The sequence below is a fragment of the Oncorhynchus kisutch genome, linkage group LG24, assembly GCF_002021735.2.
Source record: "Oncorhynchus kisutch isolate 150728-3 linkage group LG24, Okis_V2, whole genome shotgun sequence".
In the NCBI taxonomy this organism is placed as follows: domain Eukaryota; kingdom Metazoa; phylum Chordata; class Actinopteri; order Salmoniformes; family Salmonidae; genus Oncorhynchus; species Oncorhynchus kisutch.
The window spans coordinates 45,948,622-45,969,378 of NC_034197.2; the positions used below are offsets into that span (position 1 = coordinate 45,948,622).

The 20,757-nt window shown below is 43.3% G+C and overlaps 1 protein-coding gene across 1 annotated transcript in view; it reads left to right on the forward strand.

The window, feature by feature from the left end:
• The window catches only part of LOC109869469 (monocarboxylate transporter 1), a 48,442-nt gene that overhangs the window by 12,011 nt on the left and 15,674 nt on the right, over nucleotides 1-20,757 (forward strand). The window contains exon 2 of the mRNA XM_020459647.2: nucleotides 20,152-20,506. Coding sequence (XP_020315236.1) covers nucleotides 20,290-20,506 — 217 coding nt within the window. The 5' untranslated portion in view covers nucleotides 20,152-20,289. The remainder of the gene's footprint in view (nucleotides 1-20,151; nucleotides 20,507-20,757) is intronic.

The window sequence follows — 20,757 nt, forward strand, 5'->3', positions numbered from 1 at the left end:
TCACGTGCTTCGTAAACAACCAGGTGTATACTAATGGCGAAATGCTTACTTACAGAGATAAATAATAACACAATGAGTAACGATAACTAGGCTATATACACATGGTTACCAGTACTGAGTCAGTGGTAACTAGGCTATATACACATGATTACCAGTACTGAGTCAGTGGTAACTAGGCTATATACACAGGGGTACCAGTACTGGGTCAGTGGTAACTAGGCTATATACACGGGGTACCAGTACTGGGTCAGTGGTAACTAGGCTATATACACGGGGTACCAGTACTGGGTCAGTGGTAACTAGGCTATATACACGGGGTACCAGTACTGGGTCAGTGGTAACTAGGCTATATACACGGGGTACCAGTACTGGGTCAGTGGTAACTAGGCTATATACACGGGTACCAGTTCTGGGTCAGTGGTAACTAGGCTATATACACGGGGTACCAGTTCTGGGTCAGTGGTAACTAGGCTATATACACGGGGTACCAGTATTGGGTCAGTGGTAACCAGGCTGCGTACGGGGTCAATGTGCAGGAGTATGAGGTAGTTGAGTAGATATGTACATATAGGTAGGGATAAAGTGACTAGGCAACAGGATAGATGATAAACAGTAACTGCAGCGTATGTGATGAGTCAAGAGTTGGTGCAGAAAGGGTCAATGCAGATAGTGGAGGCATGCTATTGGTCAACTATTTATCAGTCTTATGGCTTGGGGGTAGAAGCTGTCCTGTTGGTTTCAGACTTGGTGCATCGATACCACTTACCATGTGGTAGCAGAGAGAAAGGTATGACTTGGGTGGCTGGAGTCTTTGACCCTTTTTAGAACTTTCCTCTTACACCGCCTGGTATAGAGGTCCTGGATGGCAGGAAGCTCTCGACCTGCTCCACTACAGCCCCGTTGATGTGAATGGGGGTGTTTTCAGTCTTCGATTTCTTGTAGTCCACGATAAGATCCTTTGTCTTGCCCACGTTGAGGGAGAGGTAGTTGTCCTGGCACCAAACTGCCAGGTCAATGACCTCCTACTTGTAGGCTGTCTCGTCGTTGGTGATCAGGCCTACAACCGTCTTGTCATCAGCAAACGTAATGATGGTGTTGGAGTTATGGCGGCCACGCAGTCTTGGGTGAAGAGGGTGTACAGCAGGGGACTGAGCACCCTCTCACATAGCTGTGTCTTTTGTATAGATAGAAAAGGGCAGTGTGGAGTGCAATAGAGATTGCATCATCTGTTGGGGCGGTATGGGGATTGAAGCGGGTCTGGGATGACGGTGTTGATGTCAGCCATGACCAGCCTTTCAGAGCATTTCATGGCTACAGATGGTCAGAGCATGCTCTGAGTACGTGTCCTGGTAATTCGTCTGGGCCTTTGTGTGTTTTAGATCATGAGGTATTAGTGTATTGTAATGTCGTGTCAGACTCTGGTGTGGTTAACCAGTTACCAGACTGACAGGGTAATGATTACACAGAGACATGGCTGTTTACACCTGGTACTAGTGGTACAGGTTACAGTGCAGTGTTCATTTTGGCAGCTATTTTAGATTTAGTTTTAGTCTTAAAATACATTTTTACATTTGAGTCATTTCGTCCTTTAGTTTAGGACAAAGATTGTCTAGTTTTAGTCAGCCATTTGAGTCACATGTAGAGAAATGGACAGACTAACTTCCATTTGGTGCAGCCTTGTCCAACCAGGCCGACTGTCCCCTTGCATACCGTAGCTGGCAACATTGATATTGTGGCAGATTATAACCAGTGCCAGCCATAATTAACCATATACTATAAAGCCTTGGCTAGATGTTAAACAATTTACTGATCTGATTTTTCTCCCCATCATAACTGTCAAGAGGGTAAATAAGTGGTTACATTGAAAAGGGGAGGATTTTTGACTTTCAAGAAATGCCAGAATTATTACTGTACCCCTAATATATTCAACAATTAGCATTCATTTTTCCCATTGGAGAAAAGCACTGCAACTCACATGTATTGACCTGACCGTAACACAGAATAGCAGCGCCAATGGCTAAATGGAGCTTCTCATGAAATCAAAGCAAAAATATCCTACATGAGGTAGGAGAGTGAACGTTTCTAGTTTCTAGTTAGGGTTAGTTACAAGGCAAGTGTCCTGTCTTTACGTCAGTTCAAAACATTGACAAGAGACAGCAGCTCAGTCAGATCATGTAACTGAGGGAGGTAATCCATTAGGGGGAGTGTATGAGTGCACACTTAGGAAGAAGGGTTGAGAATTGGACCGCATTCATTCCTCCCTCCCTGTCTTTCCCGGTCCCTGTCTTTCCCGGTCCCTTTCCTGGTCCCTGTCCTTTCCTGGTCCCTTTCCTGTCCATGTCTTTCTGGTCCCTGTTCCTAATATTTTGTACACTGTATGTTGCCCTAAGAGTTTCATAGTTGGTAGAATTGTATTCTAGATGATTTACAGCTGTAAAGACTGCCAAAGGTACTTCCACCACATCCTCCAGTGATTTTCTAACGTTTCCTGTTGCAAAGCCATATCCCGAGTATAAATACAGTAACACACACACTAATCGGTCAAAACAGTCTAATAGCAAAATAGTGCTGATTAGACACAACTGCAAACGTCAAGGAGTAGGGCTTGGTCTGATGGGAATTCATGATGTCATCGCCCCCCCCCCCTTGCTTGAGGAACAATATGAAACAAAAGGGGAAAGGCCCACCCCCTTGACATACCTGGACTACCTATTGTTAAAGGGGAATTTCGCCCTGGGCGAATCTGGGCTTGTTTTCATCATGTCCGAGGCATTTCTAGGACCGTGAGATGTTTCACACAATGCCCAGGAGGGAGGAATAAAGGTCTGGGCGTCGCGCGCTGAATGATGATTTCCGGTGTATTGATGGGGTCTGAGAATAAATGTAGTCCTGCTTTGTGGCGTTTTGCGATGGCTCTGTTACACCAGATAATCAGTCACAAGCATTTCGCAACACCCGCAATAACATCTGCTGAATATTTGTATGTGACCAATAAAATGTGATTTTGTGATACTGACCACACTATACGTTTTTGTGCGTGTATATGTGGTTATCCTTGTTCGATAGGAACGTCGCTGAAAGACGTCCAATCAGCAGATTCATTGCTAATTATATAAGCTGACACATTTTTTTCCCCTTGTCTCTACAACTCATGTGGGGCGGTGCTTCGTGCTCTGGCCCCGTCCTTCCCCCAAGGCAGGCAGACACAAGTTATAACATTACAACCAGCCGCCTAAATCTAGGTTTACCAGCAAATGTTAGCACATGACCGGCGTTGGCTAGCTAGTTAGCCTGGCGCCTGTTAACTGGTTAATATGTGTCAGGCCTCCTGTTTTAACTTTTTAGGGATCATGTAACATTAGCTAAATAGTTTTACTAGCTAAATATAACATAATTGACAAGGGTTGACATTGGTTATGATAGATTTATTTTAAAATCACTCAATTATAGGCATGACGAAAAATAGGATTCTAAACAGATGCAAATAACAATTATTGGCTATCCAACAAGCTAGCTAGCTAAGTTTACTAGCTAACATTGAGGATAAACTATAATACAACAATTTAAATGTTTGAAAATCTCTAAAATGTAATATCTGGTTTTACTATAAATATATTTGCCTAAGCGTGCATGTGAAACATGGCTGTAGCTAGATACTGGTACATTTGTACGGTCTGGTCACTGTGCAAAGTTTGAGATTTATGCCATATTTCTGTCAATTAGGGTAAATATTGTTCTATACACGTAATCTCTGCCTATGTGCATGTTCAAACTGTACAATGTGTTACAGACAATGCCGTGTGGTGTCTGGGCTTCTTCCTGGAGTAAATGATTGGAGAGAAATATTCCTTTACCTGCATGTGTCATTGAAGCAGAACTAACTCATGGACCGTATCCCTCTCGATGGGTTAGACATTATGCTGGATTTCAAGCAGAAGATGACTCGAGGACCTGAATGGCAGTTTGATCATGACAACACTCCGCCTACAGTTGTTCTCTGAACTCACTATGTTTCTTTGGGATTTCATCATGATCACCTCTCATCTGCTGATCACCAGTTCTCTTAGCTACAGACTGTTACAAAAATCTTTGGTTAAGTCACATTCTGTTAATGTGAATTAACCAAATATTTTTGTTATTCTACTGGGAGTTCCAGGATAGGTACTGTTGGGTGTAGCACAGAATTTTTGAACAACCTTTGCTTGGCGATGCTGTCTTCGTCCTCGATTTGTGAATACAAGTCTCATAAAATATCTGTGTCCAGTTGTAATGGGTCAGTTTGAATTTAGAAAAGGCTGTTTATTTATTTTTTCTCCATGAAGTAATCCAAGTGTGGGAAGTAGAGGTCCATAACTGTGGGAAGTAGAGGTGCTGAGGGTGCTGTAGCACCCCCTGAAAAAAATCAGAATTAAAAAAAAATATATACGCGCCGCAATATCAGTTTTATTGCATAGATCGCACATGCATTGGATTGTAAAACTGGTGCGGTAAAATAATCCAGTCCAGTTGATTTGAATTACAGTGTAGGCTAATCCAAATGTAGTTTATGACGATGTCAAGGCTAAAACATGGTCAGCGGCAGATCAAAATAGTGTCTGACTGGGAGTGGTTTAGTAGACCTACCACAGATCTGACTGGGAGTGGTTTAGTAGACCTACCACAGATCTGACTGGGAGTGGTTTAGTAGACCTACCACAGATCTGACTGGGAGTGGTTTAGTAGACCTACCACAGATCTGACTGGGAGTGGTTTAGTAGACCTACCACAGATCTGACTGGGAGTGGTTTAGTAGACCTACCACAGATCTGACTGGGAGTGGTTTAGTAGACCTACCACAGATCTGACTGGGAGTGGTTTAGTAGACCTACCACAGATCTGACTGGGAGTGGTTTAGTAGGCCTACCACAGATCTGACTGGGAGTGGTTTAGTAGGCCTACCACAGATCTGACTGGGAGTGGTTTAGTAGGCCTACCACAGATCTGACTGGGAGTGGTTTAGTAGGCCTACCACAGATCTGACTGGGAGTGGTTTAGTAGGCCTACCACAGATCTGACTGGGAGTGGTTTAGTAGACCTACCACAGATCTGACTGGGAGTGGTTTAGTAGACCTACCACATATCTGACTGGGAGTGGTTTAGTAGACCTACCACAGATCTGACTGGGAGTGGTTTAGTAGACTTGAAGATTTTTTTTTTTTGTTGTACCTTTTATTTAACTAGGCAAGTCAGTTAAGAACAAATTCTTATTTTCAATGACGGCCTAGGAACAGTGGGTTAACTGCCTGTTCAGGGGCAGAACGACAGATTTGTACCTTGTCAACTCGGGATTTGAACTTGCAACCTTTCGGTTACTAGTCCAACGCTCTAACCACTAGGCTACCCTGCCGCCCCGATCTGACTGGGAGTGGTGTACTGCTATTTGTTTAGGTCAGGGAGCGCAACAAAATATGTCAGTGATGTCGTCATTTCCTCAATAAAAGTTTGTACCGACAGATATAGCCTATTGAATTACAGGGCTCTCCAACCCTGTTCCTGGAGAGATACCCTCCTGTAGGGTTTCTCTCCAACCTGTTCCTGGAGAGATACCCTCCTGTGGGGTTTCTCTCCAACCTGTTCCTGGAGAGATACCCTCCTGTAGGGTTTCTCTCCAACCTGTTCCTGGAGAGATACCCTCCTGTAGGGTTTCTCTCCAACCTGTTCCTGGAGAGATACCCTCCTGTAGGGTTTCTCTCCAACCTGTTCCTGGAGAGATACCCTCCTGTAGGGTTTCTCTCCAACCTGTTCCTGGAGAGAGACCCTCCTGTAGGGTTTCTCTCCAACCTGTTCCTGGAGAGAGACCCTCCTGTAGGGTTTCTCTCCAACCCCATTTGTAACCAACCCCATCCATTTTATAATCCAGCTAATTATTATAATCAGGTGTGCTAGATTAGGGTTGGAATGTAGACCCTACAGGATGGTAGCTCTCCAGGAACAGGGTTGGAGAGCCCTGTTTATAAAATATGCATAAAATGGAACCTCCAATTGCAATGTCTGCCTATGCCCACACATTTTGTCTCAAGAAAATGTTATATTTTTAATACCCTCAAACATCAAGTTAGGCATACCTCATTTCAAAATAGTCCATCACTGTCAATGGTGAATGCCAATTCTTGAAATGTTACTGGTGAAACTGCATGCCAATCATTTGGTCTCAGTTTCATGGGAATATCTTATGCATTTCCATCTTGTTGAATGACTGTTTAGAACAGATGGTAATAAACTATTAGCCTTTCTTGGGAAGAGTGCACTTGGCCCAGCATCGTCCGGGTGTGGCCGCGGTAGGCCGTCATTGTAAATAAGAATTTGTTCTTTAACTGACTTTCCTAGTTAAAGAAGGTTACACACACACACACACACACCACACTGTTCTCAAAGAAGAGAACACTATTTGACCTGTCAAATAAACTTGTTGACCAATTAGGGCCTGAATATGACTGCATGTCACATAATAATTTAACACGTTCATGATTCTCTCCCCCCCCATCGTTATTACACGTTGATTACACTATCACTTGTATTTCATATTACTGCATTACTTATATGCTTGCGCATTCATCTTCTGCACATCAATCACTACAGTGTCTAATTGGTATATTGTAATTACTTCACCACCATGGCATATTTATTGCCTTGCCTCTCTTTTCTTACCTCATTTGCACTCACTGTATATAGATTTTTTTCAACTGTATTATTGACTGTACGCTAGTTTATTCCATGTGTAACTTTGTGTTGTTTGTGTCGCACTGCTTTGCTTCATTCTTGGCCAGGTCGCAGTTGTAAATGACAACTTGTATGCTATGATGTTGGTAAAGTTGTCTTGCGTACCTACAGTGCCGGTCATTAAAAAGCTAGCTAGCTGATGGATGCAAACAATGTTCTTTCCCAGAAACATAGCAAAACGACATCTGTTTCAGTAGATGTATAGTTAGTAGCTATAGCTACTATCTAACCATATAGCTAGGTGTCATCATCTAAAATAACCCTCATTTATAAAACCGTTCTTATTTGATTAATGGTTGTCGGACCATCTATGTGAAGCTAGCCACTTTCAGAGGTACTTTTATTTTGAAGGCAAACTACAAATTTCACTATTGTGCCTAACCCCTATTGTGGCTAGCTTCACAACACATAACACACAACACCCCCCCCCCCCCCCCCCCGCAACAGCAACAACAAAAATCTCAATTTAAATTCCTCAAGCATTCAGGTATTTTACACCATTTTAAAGGAAATTCTCGTTAATCCAGCCACAGTGTGATTTCAAAAAGGATTTACAGCGAAAGCACCACAAACGATTGTTAGGTCACCACCAAGCCACAGAAAAACACAGCCATTTTTTCCAGCCAAAGAGGAGTCACAAAAAGGAGAAAGAGATCAAATTAATCACTAACCTTTTGATCTTCATCAGATGACACTAATAGGACTTCATGTTACACAATACATGTATGTTTTGTTTGATAAAGTTCATATATAAAAAAAAATCTGAGTTTACATTGGCGCGTTATATTCAGTAGTTCTAAAACATGCAGTGATATTGCAGAGAGCCACATCAATTTACAGAAATACTCATAATAAACATACGACTATTATACATGGAACTTTAGATAAACGTCTCCTTAACCTCTTGGTGTTAGGGGGCAGTATTTTCATTTTTGGAAAAAAAACGTTCCTGTTTTAAACAGGATATTTTGTCAGGAAAAGATGCTAGAATATGCATATAATTGACAGCTTTCGATAAACACTCTAACGTTTCCAAAACTGTAAAGATATTGTCTGTGAGTATAACAGAAATGATGTTGCAAGTGAAAGCCTGAGAGAAATCCAATCCGGAAGTGCCCCAGGTTTTGAAAGCGCTGCGTTCCAATGACTCCCTATTTAGCTGTGAATGCACCATCAACGAGCTTACGCTTTCTACGTATTCCCCATGGTGTCTACAGCATTGTGACGTAGCTTTACTAATTTCTGTTGAAGAATAGCCGTAGGCGGCCACATTGCGTAAGTGGTCACATGGTGGCTCTGAGAGAGATTCTTGCGTGAGGTAGCCATTACTCCAATCGGTCAGAGTGAAAAACGAATTGTCCCGACTGATATATTATTGAATAGATATTAGAAAAACACCTTGAGGATGGATTCTAAACAACTTTTGCCATGTTTCTGTCGACATTATGGAGCTATTTTGGGGAAAAATTTGGCGTTGTGGTGACCGCAATTTCCGGGCGATTTCTCAGCCAAACGTGAAGAACAAACGGTGCTATTTCGCCTACAAAAATACTCTTTTGGGAAAAAAATTTGCTTTGGCTATGTACCTGGGAGTCTCGTGAGTGAAAACATCCGAAGTACATCAAAGGTAAACTATTTAATTTGATTGCTTTTCTGATTTCCGTGACAAGTTTGCCTGCTGCTAGCAAGGTAGCAGGCTATGATAAACTTACACAAATGCTTGTCTAGCGTTGGCTGTTAAGCATATTTTGAAAATCTGAGATGACAGGGTGATTTAACAAAAGGCTAAGCTTTGTTCCAATATATTTAACTTGTGATTTTCATGAATAGGAATATTTTCTAGGATTTTTTATGTCCGTTGTGTTATGCTAATTAGTGTCAGATGATGATAACGGTCCCGTTCACGGGCTGGGCATCACTACAGGTTAATGCAACCGCTGTGTCAGATTTAAAGAACTTTATTGCATGGTTTACTTTCTCCATAATCTGAGCACAGCCTTTAGACAACAAAGCAGCCAAAAAGATACCTGCCATATTGGGGAGTCAACATTACTCAGAAATAGCATTTTAAATATTCACTTACCTTTGATAATCTTCATCAGAATGCACTCCCAGGAATCCCAGTTCCACCATAAATGTTTGATTTCTTCGATAATGTTCATCAGTTATGTCCAAATATCTTCTTTTGTTAGGGTGTTTGGTAAACAAATCCAAAAGCGCGTTCAGGTCGCGTTGGACGAAAAGTTCAAAAGTTCCGTTGCAGCCCGTAGAAACATGCCAACCTAATTATGGAATCAATCTTTAGGATGTTTTTAACATATAACTTCATTTAATGTTCCAACCGGACAATTCCTTTGTCTGTACAAATGAAGTGTAACTTAGCTACCTTTCACGTGAGCGCGCCAGACCAAGGCTGTGGCACTCTGCCAGACCACTCACTCAAAGAGCCCTTATGAGCCCCTCCTTTAGAGTAGATTCCTCAAAACAGGTTCTAAATACTGTTGACATCTAGTGGAAGCCTTGGGAAGTGAAACATAACTAACATTACCCCGTATCTTCAATGGGTGCTGATTTGAAAAACTACAAACCTCAGATTTCCCACTTCCTGGTTGGATTCTTTTTCTCAGGTTTTTGCCTGCCATATGAGTTATGTTATACTCAGACATCATTCAAACAGTTTTAGAAACGTCAGTGTTTTCTATCCAAATTTCCTAATTATATGCATATTCTAGCTTTTACGTCTGAGTAGCAGGCAGCTTAATTTGGGAACATTTTTTAATCAAAGCTACCCAATACTGCCCCCTACCCCAAAGAAGTTAAGTAGCTCAAAGTTCAATTTCAATAGGCAAACAACAAGTGGCAACCTAGCTAATACTTAATCACAAGGGATTCCTAAATCATTGCTAAGAATAGTGAAAATGACTGCAGTTTTTACAGGTCATTTTCAGGCCGGTTGTATTGGTGCTATCTAGGTACCAAGTTGAAGCTAGCCACCCCAGAAGTTGCAGTCGAACAAATTATGCTTTATTCCCAATGTGGTTTTGTAAACACATCGTTCATGGCCGGTGTTTGCTTGTTTGCAGACTTTATTTGTACAGCTTTGACAGTGCTTCTGATAGTAGTGGTGGCGCTTGGTTTGAATGTGCAAATTCAGAACACACACCATTCTATAATAGAACTGTGTTATTTGACGTGTGAAATTAAAAGCTCGACCAGTCGCGCAAGCCAAAATCACCCACGACAGGGAACGGTTGATTGTCAAGGGCAATGAATTCCATTATCTTGGTGTTTTTTTTATGGATTTCACCTTTTGAGTTGTCTCGCTGAACTGTTCTTAATGTTCATCTTAAGGATGCAAGTCCTATATACATGTACTGTAGTTTTTACCACTCATGAGATTCCCACATTGTAGCCTGTACATTGAATATATTCACTGCTCATGTACTCTTCCTTGGGAAATTAAGGTGCGGTTCAGTAAGACATTCTTTTTCAGTCATATCCAATACCAGGTGTATCAAACTCAATTCTTTGAATGATGCAGGTGTGTATTACAATTATACACTTCAACAGTATTTACCACTCCTGGGACATCAATGATTACACATTGTAACTATGCAATAGACTAGAAACATGATTTAAGTAAAGGCTGATTTGTAATTTATATATACAGAAATACACCTATGCTTATCTAACTCCCTTCATCTGCATTCATCTGAGGACACAGGATAGTATTTCAATGAGATACTTAATTTCAACCAGTGGAGAATGTGAAACGCTTTATTGAAAGAAGTTCATTATCCAGGTGTTTAAAATACATACATTTTTTTAAATTTATTTTTTATAAAATAAATAAATGTTTTTGTAATAATGACAATTACAACAATACTGAATTAACTTTTTTAAACTTAATATAATACATCAATAAAATCAATTTAGCCTCAAGTAGATAATGAAACATGTTCAATTTGGTTGAAATAATGCAAAAACAAAGTGTTGGAGAAGAACGTGCAATATGTGCTATGTAAGAAAGCTAACGTTTCAGTTCCTTGCTCAGAACATGAGAACATATGAAAGCTGGTGGTTCCTTTTAACATGAGTCTTCAATATTCCCAGGTAAGAAGTTAGCTAGCAACTTACCTTGGCTTACTGCATTTGCGTAACAGGCAGTCTCCTTGTGGAGTGCAACGAGAGAGAGGCAGGTCGTTATTGCGTTGGACTAGTTAACTGTAAGGTTGCAAGATTGGGTCCCCCGAGCTGACAAGGTAAAAATCTGTCTTTCTGCCCTTGAACGAGGCAGTTAACCCACCCACCGTTCCTAGGCCGCCATTGAAAATAAGAATGTGTTCTTAACTGACTTGCCTTGTTAAATAAAGGTGTAAAAGAAAAATGCTAATCGGCGCCCAAAAATACAGATTTCCGATTGTTATGAAAACTTGAAATCGGCCCTAATTAATCGGCCATTCCGATTTAATTGGAATGGCCTTACTCTACTCTTAAAACCTTAAGGTAAGGACCTTGGATCATTAACTCTGGGACTACTACATCTCTGTCTGTATTTCAATGTAAAGCATCTCTTTAATAATACTTCCTGTTGACCTGACCTCTCACCTCATCATGCTGTGCCCTCTGTCAGCCTGTTCACATGGGGGAGGGGTTCACCAACACAGTTGATATAACCTAGAGGATTTAGGGAGAAAGGGGAGAAGGATGACGTGAAGGAGAGAGACTGTGTGTGTGGTCTTACCTGGTGTCCACACTAAGTGGCTACAGAGTACTTTATGCTGAAAAACAGACACATACGGACAAATAATAGAAGATCATGTCATTATTAGACATACAGTTGAAGTTGGAAGTTTACATACACTTAGAACTCGTTTTTCAACCACTCCACACATTTCTTGTTGAACTATCGCTTTGGCAAGTCTGTTAGGACATGTACTTTGCGTGACACAAGCAATTTTTTCCAACAATTGTTTACAGACATTATTTAACTTAATATTCAATCACAATTCCAGTGGGTCAGAAGTTTAAAGGCACAGTCAACTAAGTGTATGTAAACAGCTTGTAAAATTCCAGAAAATGATGTCATGGCTTTAGTAGCTTCTGATAGGCTAATTGACATAATTTGAGTCAGTTGGAGGTGTACCTGTGGATGTATTTCAAGGTTTACCTTCAAACTCAGTGCCTCTTTGCTTGACATCATGGGAAAATCAAAAGAAATCAGCCAAGAACCCTGAAAAAAATTGTAGACCTTCACAAGTCTGGTTCATCCTTGGGAGCAATTTCCAAATGCCTGAAGGTACCATGTTCATCTGTACAAACAGTCGTACGCAAGTATAAACACCATGGGACCACACAGCCGTCAGATGCGTTCTGTCTCCTGGAGATGAACGTACTTTGGTGCGAAAAGTGCAAATCAATCCCAGAACAACACCAAAGGACCTTGTGAAGATGCTGGAGGAAACAGGCCCAAAAGTATCTATATTCACAGTAAAAACGAGTCCTATATCAACATAACCTGAAAGTCCGCTCAGCAAGGAAGAAGCCACTGCTCCAAAACCGCCATAAAAAAGCCAGAATACGGTTTGCAACTGCACATTGGGGACAAAGATTGTACTTTTTGGAGAAATGTCCTCTGGTCTGATGAAACAAAAATAGAACTGTTTGGCCATAATGACCATCGTTAAGTTTGGAGGAAAAAGGGGGGGGGGGGCAATATGTATACAAAATAATATACTTACCTGTTGTTGTATCTTGAAAAAAAACATTGGAATTAAAAGAGATGTTTAACCTGCTTCATTATTTATGTATCTTTGCCGAGCAATGCAACGAAGCTGGATCATTCTGGCAATGATACCTGCACCATCTAAATGCTGCAAAGACTCCCTAACTCTTCTCCATTGTACACGATGGCCCATCTTAAAGCCCGCATGGGGCATCCTTCTAAACGCTACGAAGACTCCCTAACTCTGCTCCATTGTACACGATGACCCATTGCTCTGAGACTTCCTTTGACCATCTTAAAGCCCACATGGGGCATCCTCGCCTTAATGGCTCTGACTTTCTGGTCTGACATATTCCCATTCATATTAGCATTCCCTGACCGACACATTGTGTTCTTTCATCACTCTGTAAACAAAGCTAACCGTTACAGTCATGAAATATGATTATATATCGACTATGAAACAAATAGGACATGGCCTGCTTACGAGTTGCCATAAAAGAAGTTAGATTAAATCAACTGAATATCAAATCAAATCAAAATCAAATTGTATTTGTCACATACACATGGTTAGCAGATGTTAATGCGAGCGTAGCGAAATGCTTGTGCTTCTAGTTCCGACAATGCAGTAATAACCAACAAGTAATCTAACTAACAACAATTCCCCAAAAAACTACTGTCTTATACACAGTGTAAGGGGATAAAGAATATGTACATAAAGATTTATGAATGAGTGATGGTACAGAGCAGCATCGGGTGGTGTAGGTGTCCTGGAGGGCAGGTAGTTTGCCCCCGGTGATGCGTTGTGCAGACCTCACTACCCTCTGGAGAGCCTTACGGTTGTGGGCGGAGCAGTTGCCGTACCAGACGGTGATACAGCCCGCCAGGATGCTCTCGATTGTGCATCTGTAGAAGTTTGTGTGCTTTTGGTGACAAGCTGAATTTCTTCAGCCTCCTGACGTTGAAGAGGTGCTGCTGCGCCTTCTTCACGATGCTGTCTGTGTGGGTGGACCAATTCAGTTTGTCTGTGATGTGTATGCCGAGGAACTTAACTTACTACCCTCTCCACTACTGTTCCATCGATGTGGATAGGGGGGTGTTCCCTCTGCTGTTTCCTGAAGTCCACAATCATCTCCTTAGTTTTGTTGACGTTGAGTGTGAGGTTATTTTCCTGACACCACACTCCGAGGGCCCTCACCTCCTCCCTGTAGGCCGTCTCGTCGTTGTTGGTAATCAAGCCTACCACTGTTGTGTCGTCCGCAAACTTGATGATTGAGTTGGAGGCGTGCGTGGCCACGCAGTCGTGGGTGAACAGGGAGTACAGGAGAGGGCTCAGAACGCACCCTTGTGGGGCCCCAGTGTTGAGGATCAGCGGGGTGGAGATGTTGTTGCCTACCCTCACCACCTGGGGGTGGCCCGTCAGGAAGTCCAGTACCCAGTTGCACAGGGCGGGGGCGAGACCCAGGGTCTCGAGCTTGATGACGAGCTTGGAGGGTACTATGGTGTTAAATGCCGAGCTGTAGTCGATGAACAGCATTCTCACATAGGTATTCCTCTTGTCCAGATGGGTTAGGGCAGTGTGCAGTGTGGTTGAGATTGCATCGTCTGTGGACCTATTTGGGCGGTAAGAAAATTGGAGTGGGTCTAGGGTGTCAGGTAGGGTGGAGGTGATATGGTCCTTGACTAGTCTCTCAAAGCACTTCATGATGACGGAAGTGAGTGCTACGGGGGGCGGTAGTCGTTTAGCTCAGTTACCTTAGCTTTCTTGGGAACAGGAACAATGGTGGCCCTCTTGAAGCATGTGGGAACAGCAGACTGGGATAGGGATTGATTGAATATGTCCGTAAACACACCAGCCAGCTGGTCTGCGCATGCTCTGAGGGCACGGCTGGGGATGCCGTCTGGGCCTGCAGCCTTGCGAGGGTTAACACGTTTAAATGTTTTAGTCACCCCGGCTACAGTGAAGGAGAGACCGCATGTTTTGGTTGCAGGCCGTGTCAGTGGCACTGTATTGTCCTCAAAGCGGGCAAAAAAGTTATTTAGTCTGCCTGGGAGCAAGACATCCTGGTCTGTGATGGGGCTGGTTTTCTTTTTGTAATCCGTGATTGACTGTAGACCCTGCCACATACCTCCTTGTGTCTGAGCCGTTGAATTGAGATTCTACTTTGTCTCTATACTGACGCTTAGCTTGTTTGATTGCCTTGCGGAGGGAATAGCTACACTGTTTGTATTCGGTCATGTTTCCGGTCACCTTGCCCTGATTAAAAGCAGTGGTTCACGCTTTCAGTTTCATGCGAATGCTGCCATCAATCCACGGTTTCTGGTTTGGGAATGTTTTAATCGTTGCTATGGGAACGACATCTTCAACGCACGTTCTAATGAACTCGCACACCGAATCAGCGTATTCGTCAATGTTGTTGTCTGACGCAATACGAAACCCCAGTCCACGTGATGGAAGCAGTCTTGGAGTGTGGAATCAGATTGGTCGGACCAGCTTTGGACAGACCTCAGCGTGGGAGCTTCTTGTTTTAGTTTCTGTCTGTAGGCAGGGATCAACAAAATGGAGTCGTGGTCAGCTTTTCCGAAAGGAGGGCGGGGCAGGGCCTTATATGCATCGCGGAAGTTAGAATAGCAATGATCCAAGGTTTTGCCAGCCCTGGTTGCGCAATCGATATGCTGATACAATTTAGGGAGTCTTGTTTTCAGATTAGCCTTGTTAAAATCCCCAGCTACAATGAATGCAGCCTCAGGATGTATGGATTCCAGTTTGCAAAGAGTCAATTAAAGTTAGTTCAGAGCCATCGATGTGTCTGCTTGGGGGGGAATATATATACGGCTGTGATTTTAATCGAAGAGAATTCCCTTGGTAGATAATGCGGTCGACATTTGATTTATGAGGAATTCTAAATCAGGTGAACAGAAGGACTTGAGTTCCTGTATGTTTTTGTGACCACATCACGTCTCGTTAGCCATAAGGCATACTCCCCCGCCCCTCTTCTTACCAGAAAGATGTTTGTTTCTGTCGGCGCGATGCATGGAGAAACCAGCTGGCTGCACCGACTCCGATAGCGTCTCTCCAGTGAGCCATGTTTCCGTGAAGCAAAGAACGTTAGTCTCTGATGTCCCTCTGGAATGCTATCCTTGCTCGGATTTCATCAACCTTGTTGTCAAGAGACTGGACATTGGCGAGAAGAATGCTAGGGAGTGGTGCACGATGTGCCCGTCTCCGGAGTCTGACCAGAAGACCGCCTCGTTTCCCTCTTTTACGGAGTCGTTTTTTGGGGTCACCGGCTGGGATCCATTCCGTTGTCCTGGTTGAAAGGCAGAACACAGGATCCGCTTCGTGAAAATCATATTCTTGGTCGTACTGATGGTGAGTTGATGCTGCTCTTATGTTCAGTAGTTCTTCTCGACTGTATGTAATGAAACCTAAGATGACCTGGGGTACTAATGTAAGAAAAAAACTGCATAGTTTCCTAGGAACGCGAAGCGAGGCGGCCATTTCTGTCGGCGCCGGAAGTCACAATATGGCGAGTACAGGTGTTTGTAGTAAAATGCTTTTGGTTAGCCCGAGAATAATAATTGCATCATTTATCATTCTAATATAGTTATGTTATGAGCTGACACTGAATCATAGGAGCTTAACTACCAGCTAAAAGTTGGACGGAAGAACGCCCAGTGCTGCTTACCTGAGATGCCATCATCACACAGTCCTTCTTCGTAGGTGTCTGCTATGACTTCCTTTGTGTCGGAAAAAAAGGCTGAACAGTATTGGTTGTAGCCAAACTGACACTCAAAAAATTGACAAAATGGAGGGTGAAATTAAATTGGAGTTTTGTTTTCAAAAACATTTTTGGGGAATAAAATGCATAACGTTTTGCGGTCTATTACAAAATATTCGATTTTTATTTTTTTACTTTGAAGCCTCGTTTTTGCTTTCAGAACAATTTATTTTTGATTGAAAATAAAGTTTTGCTCTCGACAAAAAGACATCTATTTGTTGCAAGGTGGGGCTAATAGCTGATCAATAGACTATTCAACCTTTACTAAAGAATAGTCTAATAGCCGAGCTAGGTGTGAAAACCCCCCCCTCCTATCACAGACCAGATTTGCCCTAAAGACCAAGGGAGAGTTGGGGCAATGCCCTTTTAATTTTGTCTGGCTTGCCATTCCATTGGTAGACTACAAGTACACGTTGCATTTTTTTTGTGATCCAATATGTAATATAGTACACTGATCATACTTTTTCTCTTTTGGATTAAAAAACAAATTATCTAGATCCTCTGAGGCTGTGGAGGGATTGTAATTGTGGTTATAAAATAAAACATGAATCATCAGCGTACAATGACACATTTTTTGTTTTTCAGCCCTGGATTTCTAATCCCTTAATTATATTGTTGGATCTAATTTTAACAGCTAACATTTCGATGGCAATAATAAATACACTGCTCAAAAAAATAAAGGGAACACTTAAACAACACAATGTAACTCCAAGTCAATCACACTTCTGTGAAATCAAACTGTCCACTTAGGAAGCAACACTAATTGACAATACATTTCACATGCTGTTGTGCAAATGGCATAGACAACAGGTGGAAATTATAGGCATTTAGCAAGACACCCCCAATAAAGGAATGGTTCTGCAGGTGGGGACCACAGACCACTTCTTAGTCCCTATGCTTCTTGGCTGATGTTTTGGTCACTTTTGAAAACTGGCGGTGCTTTCACTCTAGTGGTAGCATGAGACTGAGTCTGCAACCCACACAAGTGGCTCAGGTCTTGCAGCTCATCCAGGATGGCACATCAATGCGAGCTGTGGCAAGAAGGTTTGCTGTGTCTGTCAGCGTAGTGTCCAGAGCATGGAGGCGCTACCAGGAGACAGGCCAGTACATCAGGAGACGTGGAGGAGGCCGTAGAAGGGCAACAACCCAGCAGCAGGACCGCTACCTCCGCCTTTGTGCAAGGAGGAGCAGGAGGAGCACTGCCAGAGCCCTGCAAAATGACCTCCAGCAGGCCACAAATGTGCATGTGTCTGCTCAAACGGTCAGAAACCTACTCCATGAGGGTGGTATGAGGGCCCGACGTCCACAGGTGGGGGTTGTGCTTACAGCCCAACACCGTGCAGGACGTTTGGCATTTGCCAGAGAACTCCAAGATTGGCAAATTCACCACTGGCGCCCTGTGCTCTTCACAGATGAAAGCAGGTTCACACTGAGCACATGTGACAGTCTGGAGATGCCGTGGAGAACGTTCTGCTGCCTGCAACATCCTCCAGCATGACCGGTTTGGCGGTGGGTCAGTCATGGTGTGGGGTGGCATTTCTTTGGGGGGCTGTGCCAGAGGTAGCCTGACTGCCATTAGGTACCGAGATGAGATCCTCAGACCCCTTGTGAGATCATATGCTGGTGGGGTTGGCCCTGGGTTCCTCCTAATGCAAGACAATGCTAGACCTCATGTGGCTGGAGTGTGTCAGCAGTTCCTGCAAGAGGAAGGCATTGCTGCTATGGACTGGCCCGCCCGTTCCCCAGACCTGAATCCAATTGAGCACATCTGGGACATCATGTCTCGCTCCATCCACCAACGCCACGTTGCACCACAGACTGTCCAGGAGTTGGCTTGCTTTAGTCCAGGTCTGGGAGGAGATCCCTCAGGAGACCATCCGCCACCTCATCAGGAGCATGCCCAGGTGTTGTAGGGAGGTCATACAGGCACGTGGAGGCCACACACACTGAGCCTCATTTTGACTTGTTTTAAGGACATTACATTAAAGTTGGATCCGCCTGTAGTGTTGTTTTCCACTTTAATTTTGAGTGTGACTCCAAATCCAGACCTCCATGAGTTGATAAATTTGATTTCCATTGATCATTTTTGTGTGATTTTGTTGTCAGCACATTCAACTATGTAAAGAAAAGATGAAACTTCAAACAGGAAATGAGCAGAATTTGAGGCTCTGTTTTCCATTGTCTCCTTATATGGCTGTGAATGTGCCCTGAACGAACCTACGCTTTCTGCCATTTGCCCAAGGTGTCTGCAGCATTGTGACGTATTTGTAGGCATATCATTGGAAGATTGGACATAAGAGACTACATTTACCAGGTGTCCGCCCGGTGTCCTTTGTCGAAATTGCTGCGTAATCCCCAAGCTGCACGCATTCATCCATGTGATTCAGGGGAGAGAGGAGACTTCCAAGAACGATATATCATCGAAGAGATATGTGAAAAACACCTTGAGGATTGATTCTAAACAACGTTTACCATGTTTCAGTCGATATTATGGAGTTAATTTGGAAAAAAGTTTGGCGTTTTGATGACTGAATTTTCGTTTTTTTTGGTAGCCAAACGTGACGCACCAAACGGAGCGATTTCTCCTAAACAAATAATCTTTCAGGAAAAACTGAACATTTGCTATCTAACTGAGTCTCCTCATTGAAAACATCCGAAGTTCTTCGAAGGTAAAATATTTTATTTGAATGCTTTTCTGTTTTTTGTGAAAATGTTGCCTGCTGAATGCTAACGCTAAATGCTACGCTAGCTATCAATACTGTTACACAAATGCTTGTTTTGCAAATTCTTGTTTTGAGGAGCATATTTTGAAAATCTGAGATGACAGTGTTGTTAACAAAAGGCTAAGCTTGAGAGCTAACATATTTATTTAACTTGATTTGCGATTTTCATGAATAGTTAACGTTGCGTTATGGTAATGGGCTTGAGGCTGTAGTCACGATCCCGGATCCGGGATGGCTCGACGCAAGAAGTTAAACCCTTTTGTGGAAATTCTAACCAGAAGAAGAGAGACTGTAGATTCTTCAAACAACAACTTTATTATAAGATTTGCAAAAATGAAGCGGTTAACAATCCACTCAATGGTGCAGAGTTAAGAGCCCAACGAACAGTTGGCTCAGCTTTTATAGAAAAGTCCGACCTCTTTGTCTATGTGGCAGTTAGCAGATGCAAAAGGGGGGGCCATAATAATATATAAAAGGTGATTAGCTTGTCTGTGCAGATTAAGATAGCTGACGTTGCCACAATTCTCTGTCCCTTTCTGCAAGTTTCCACACAGATGAGTTCCTGCAGATAGTACAAATGGGATGTCACATACTGTGGTCGCACCCGGCTCTTAACTGTACACCCAGACTTATGACTGAGTCACACAAGACGAGCCTGCATCAGCAAAAGAAACACTAGCATATAACAATGTAATTTTTCCACCACAACCCCACAACTTATCCAGAACGTAGCAGCCCGCCTCGTTTTCAACTTTCCCAAATTCATGTCATCCCACTCCTCTCCACACTCCACTGGCTTCCAGTCGAAGCTCACATCCACTACAAGACCATGGTGTTTACCTACGGAGCAGCAAGAGGAACTGTCCCTCCATACCTTCAGGCTATGCTTAAATCCTACACCCCAACCTGAGCACACTGTTCTGCCACCTCGGGTCTCTTGGCCCTCCGACCCCAAGCTCTTCTCTGTCCTGGCACCCAAATGGTGGAACCAGCTTCCCTCTGAAGCTAAGAGAGCCGAGTCCCTGTCCATCTTCCGAAAACATCTGAAACCCCTACCTCTTCAAACAGTATCTTCACCATCTGAAACCTCTTCAAACAGTGTCTTAAATAATCCTCCATCTGCTAAATGACTAACATTCAAATGTCTCTCTGTCTCTGTCTGCAGGTCCAAAGTGATTCCTGATGGTAGCTACAGACTGAGAAGGACTGACTATAACTATAACCTCTACCAGATTAAGACCTCAAACGGGTTTGTGTGACCTACCCTTCAGTGTGGGGGTGTTAGGACTATCCCTCTGACAGCATGGCCCCAGCGGTGGGCGGTCCGGTGGGCTACACTCCTCCAGAGGGGGGCTGGGGCTGGGCGGTGGTGGTGGGAGCCTTCATCTCTATCGGCTTCTCCTATGCCTTCCCCAAGTCCATCACTGTCTTCTTCAAGGAGCTGGAGGCCACCTTTGACGCTACTCCCTCACAGGTCTCATGGATCTCCTCTATCATGCTGGCCTGCATGTACGGTGGAGGTGAGTAGTGGGGGCTGGTAGGGGAGGAATCTGATCTCCCCGAAGGGGTTTCTGTCATCACTGAAACACAGAGACAAATACTGTCTTCATTAAAAACATAAAAAATACATCAAAATAGGGAGAGAGGGGAAGATGGGGGGGGGGGGGGAGAGAAGGTGAGAAAGGATGGGGTGAAAGTCCTCTTCATGCTAAATTGTGTGATTGGTTCAGGGGGCTCCTCATAATGTGCTTTACCCTAGACGTTCTGACCC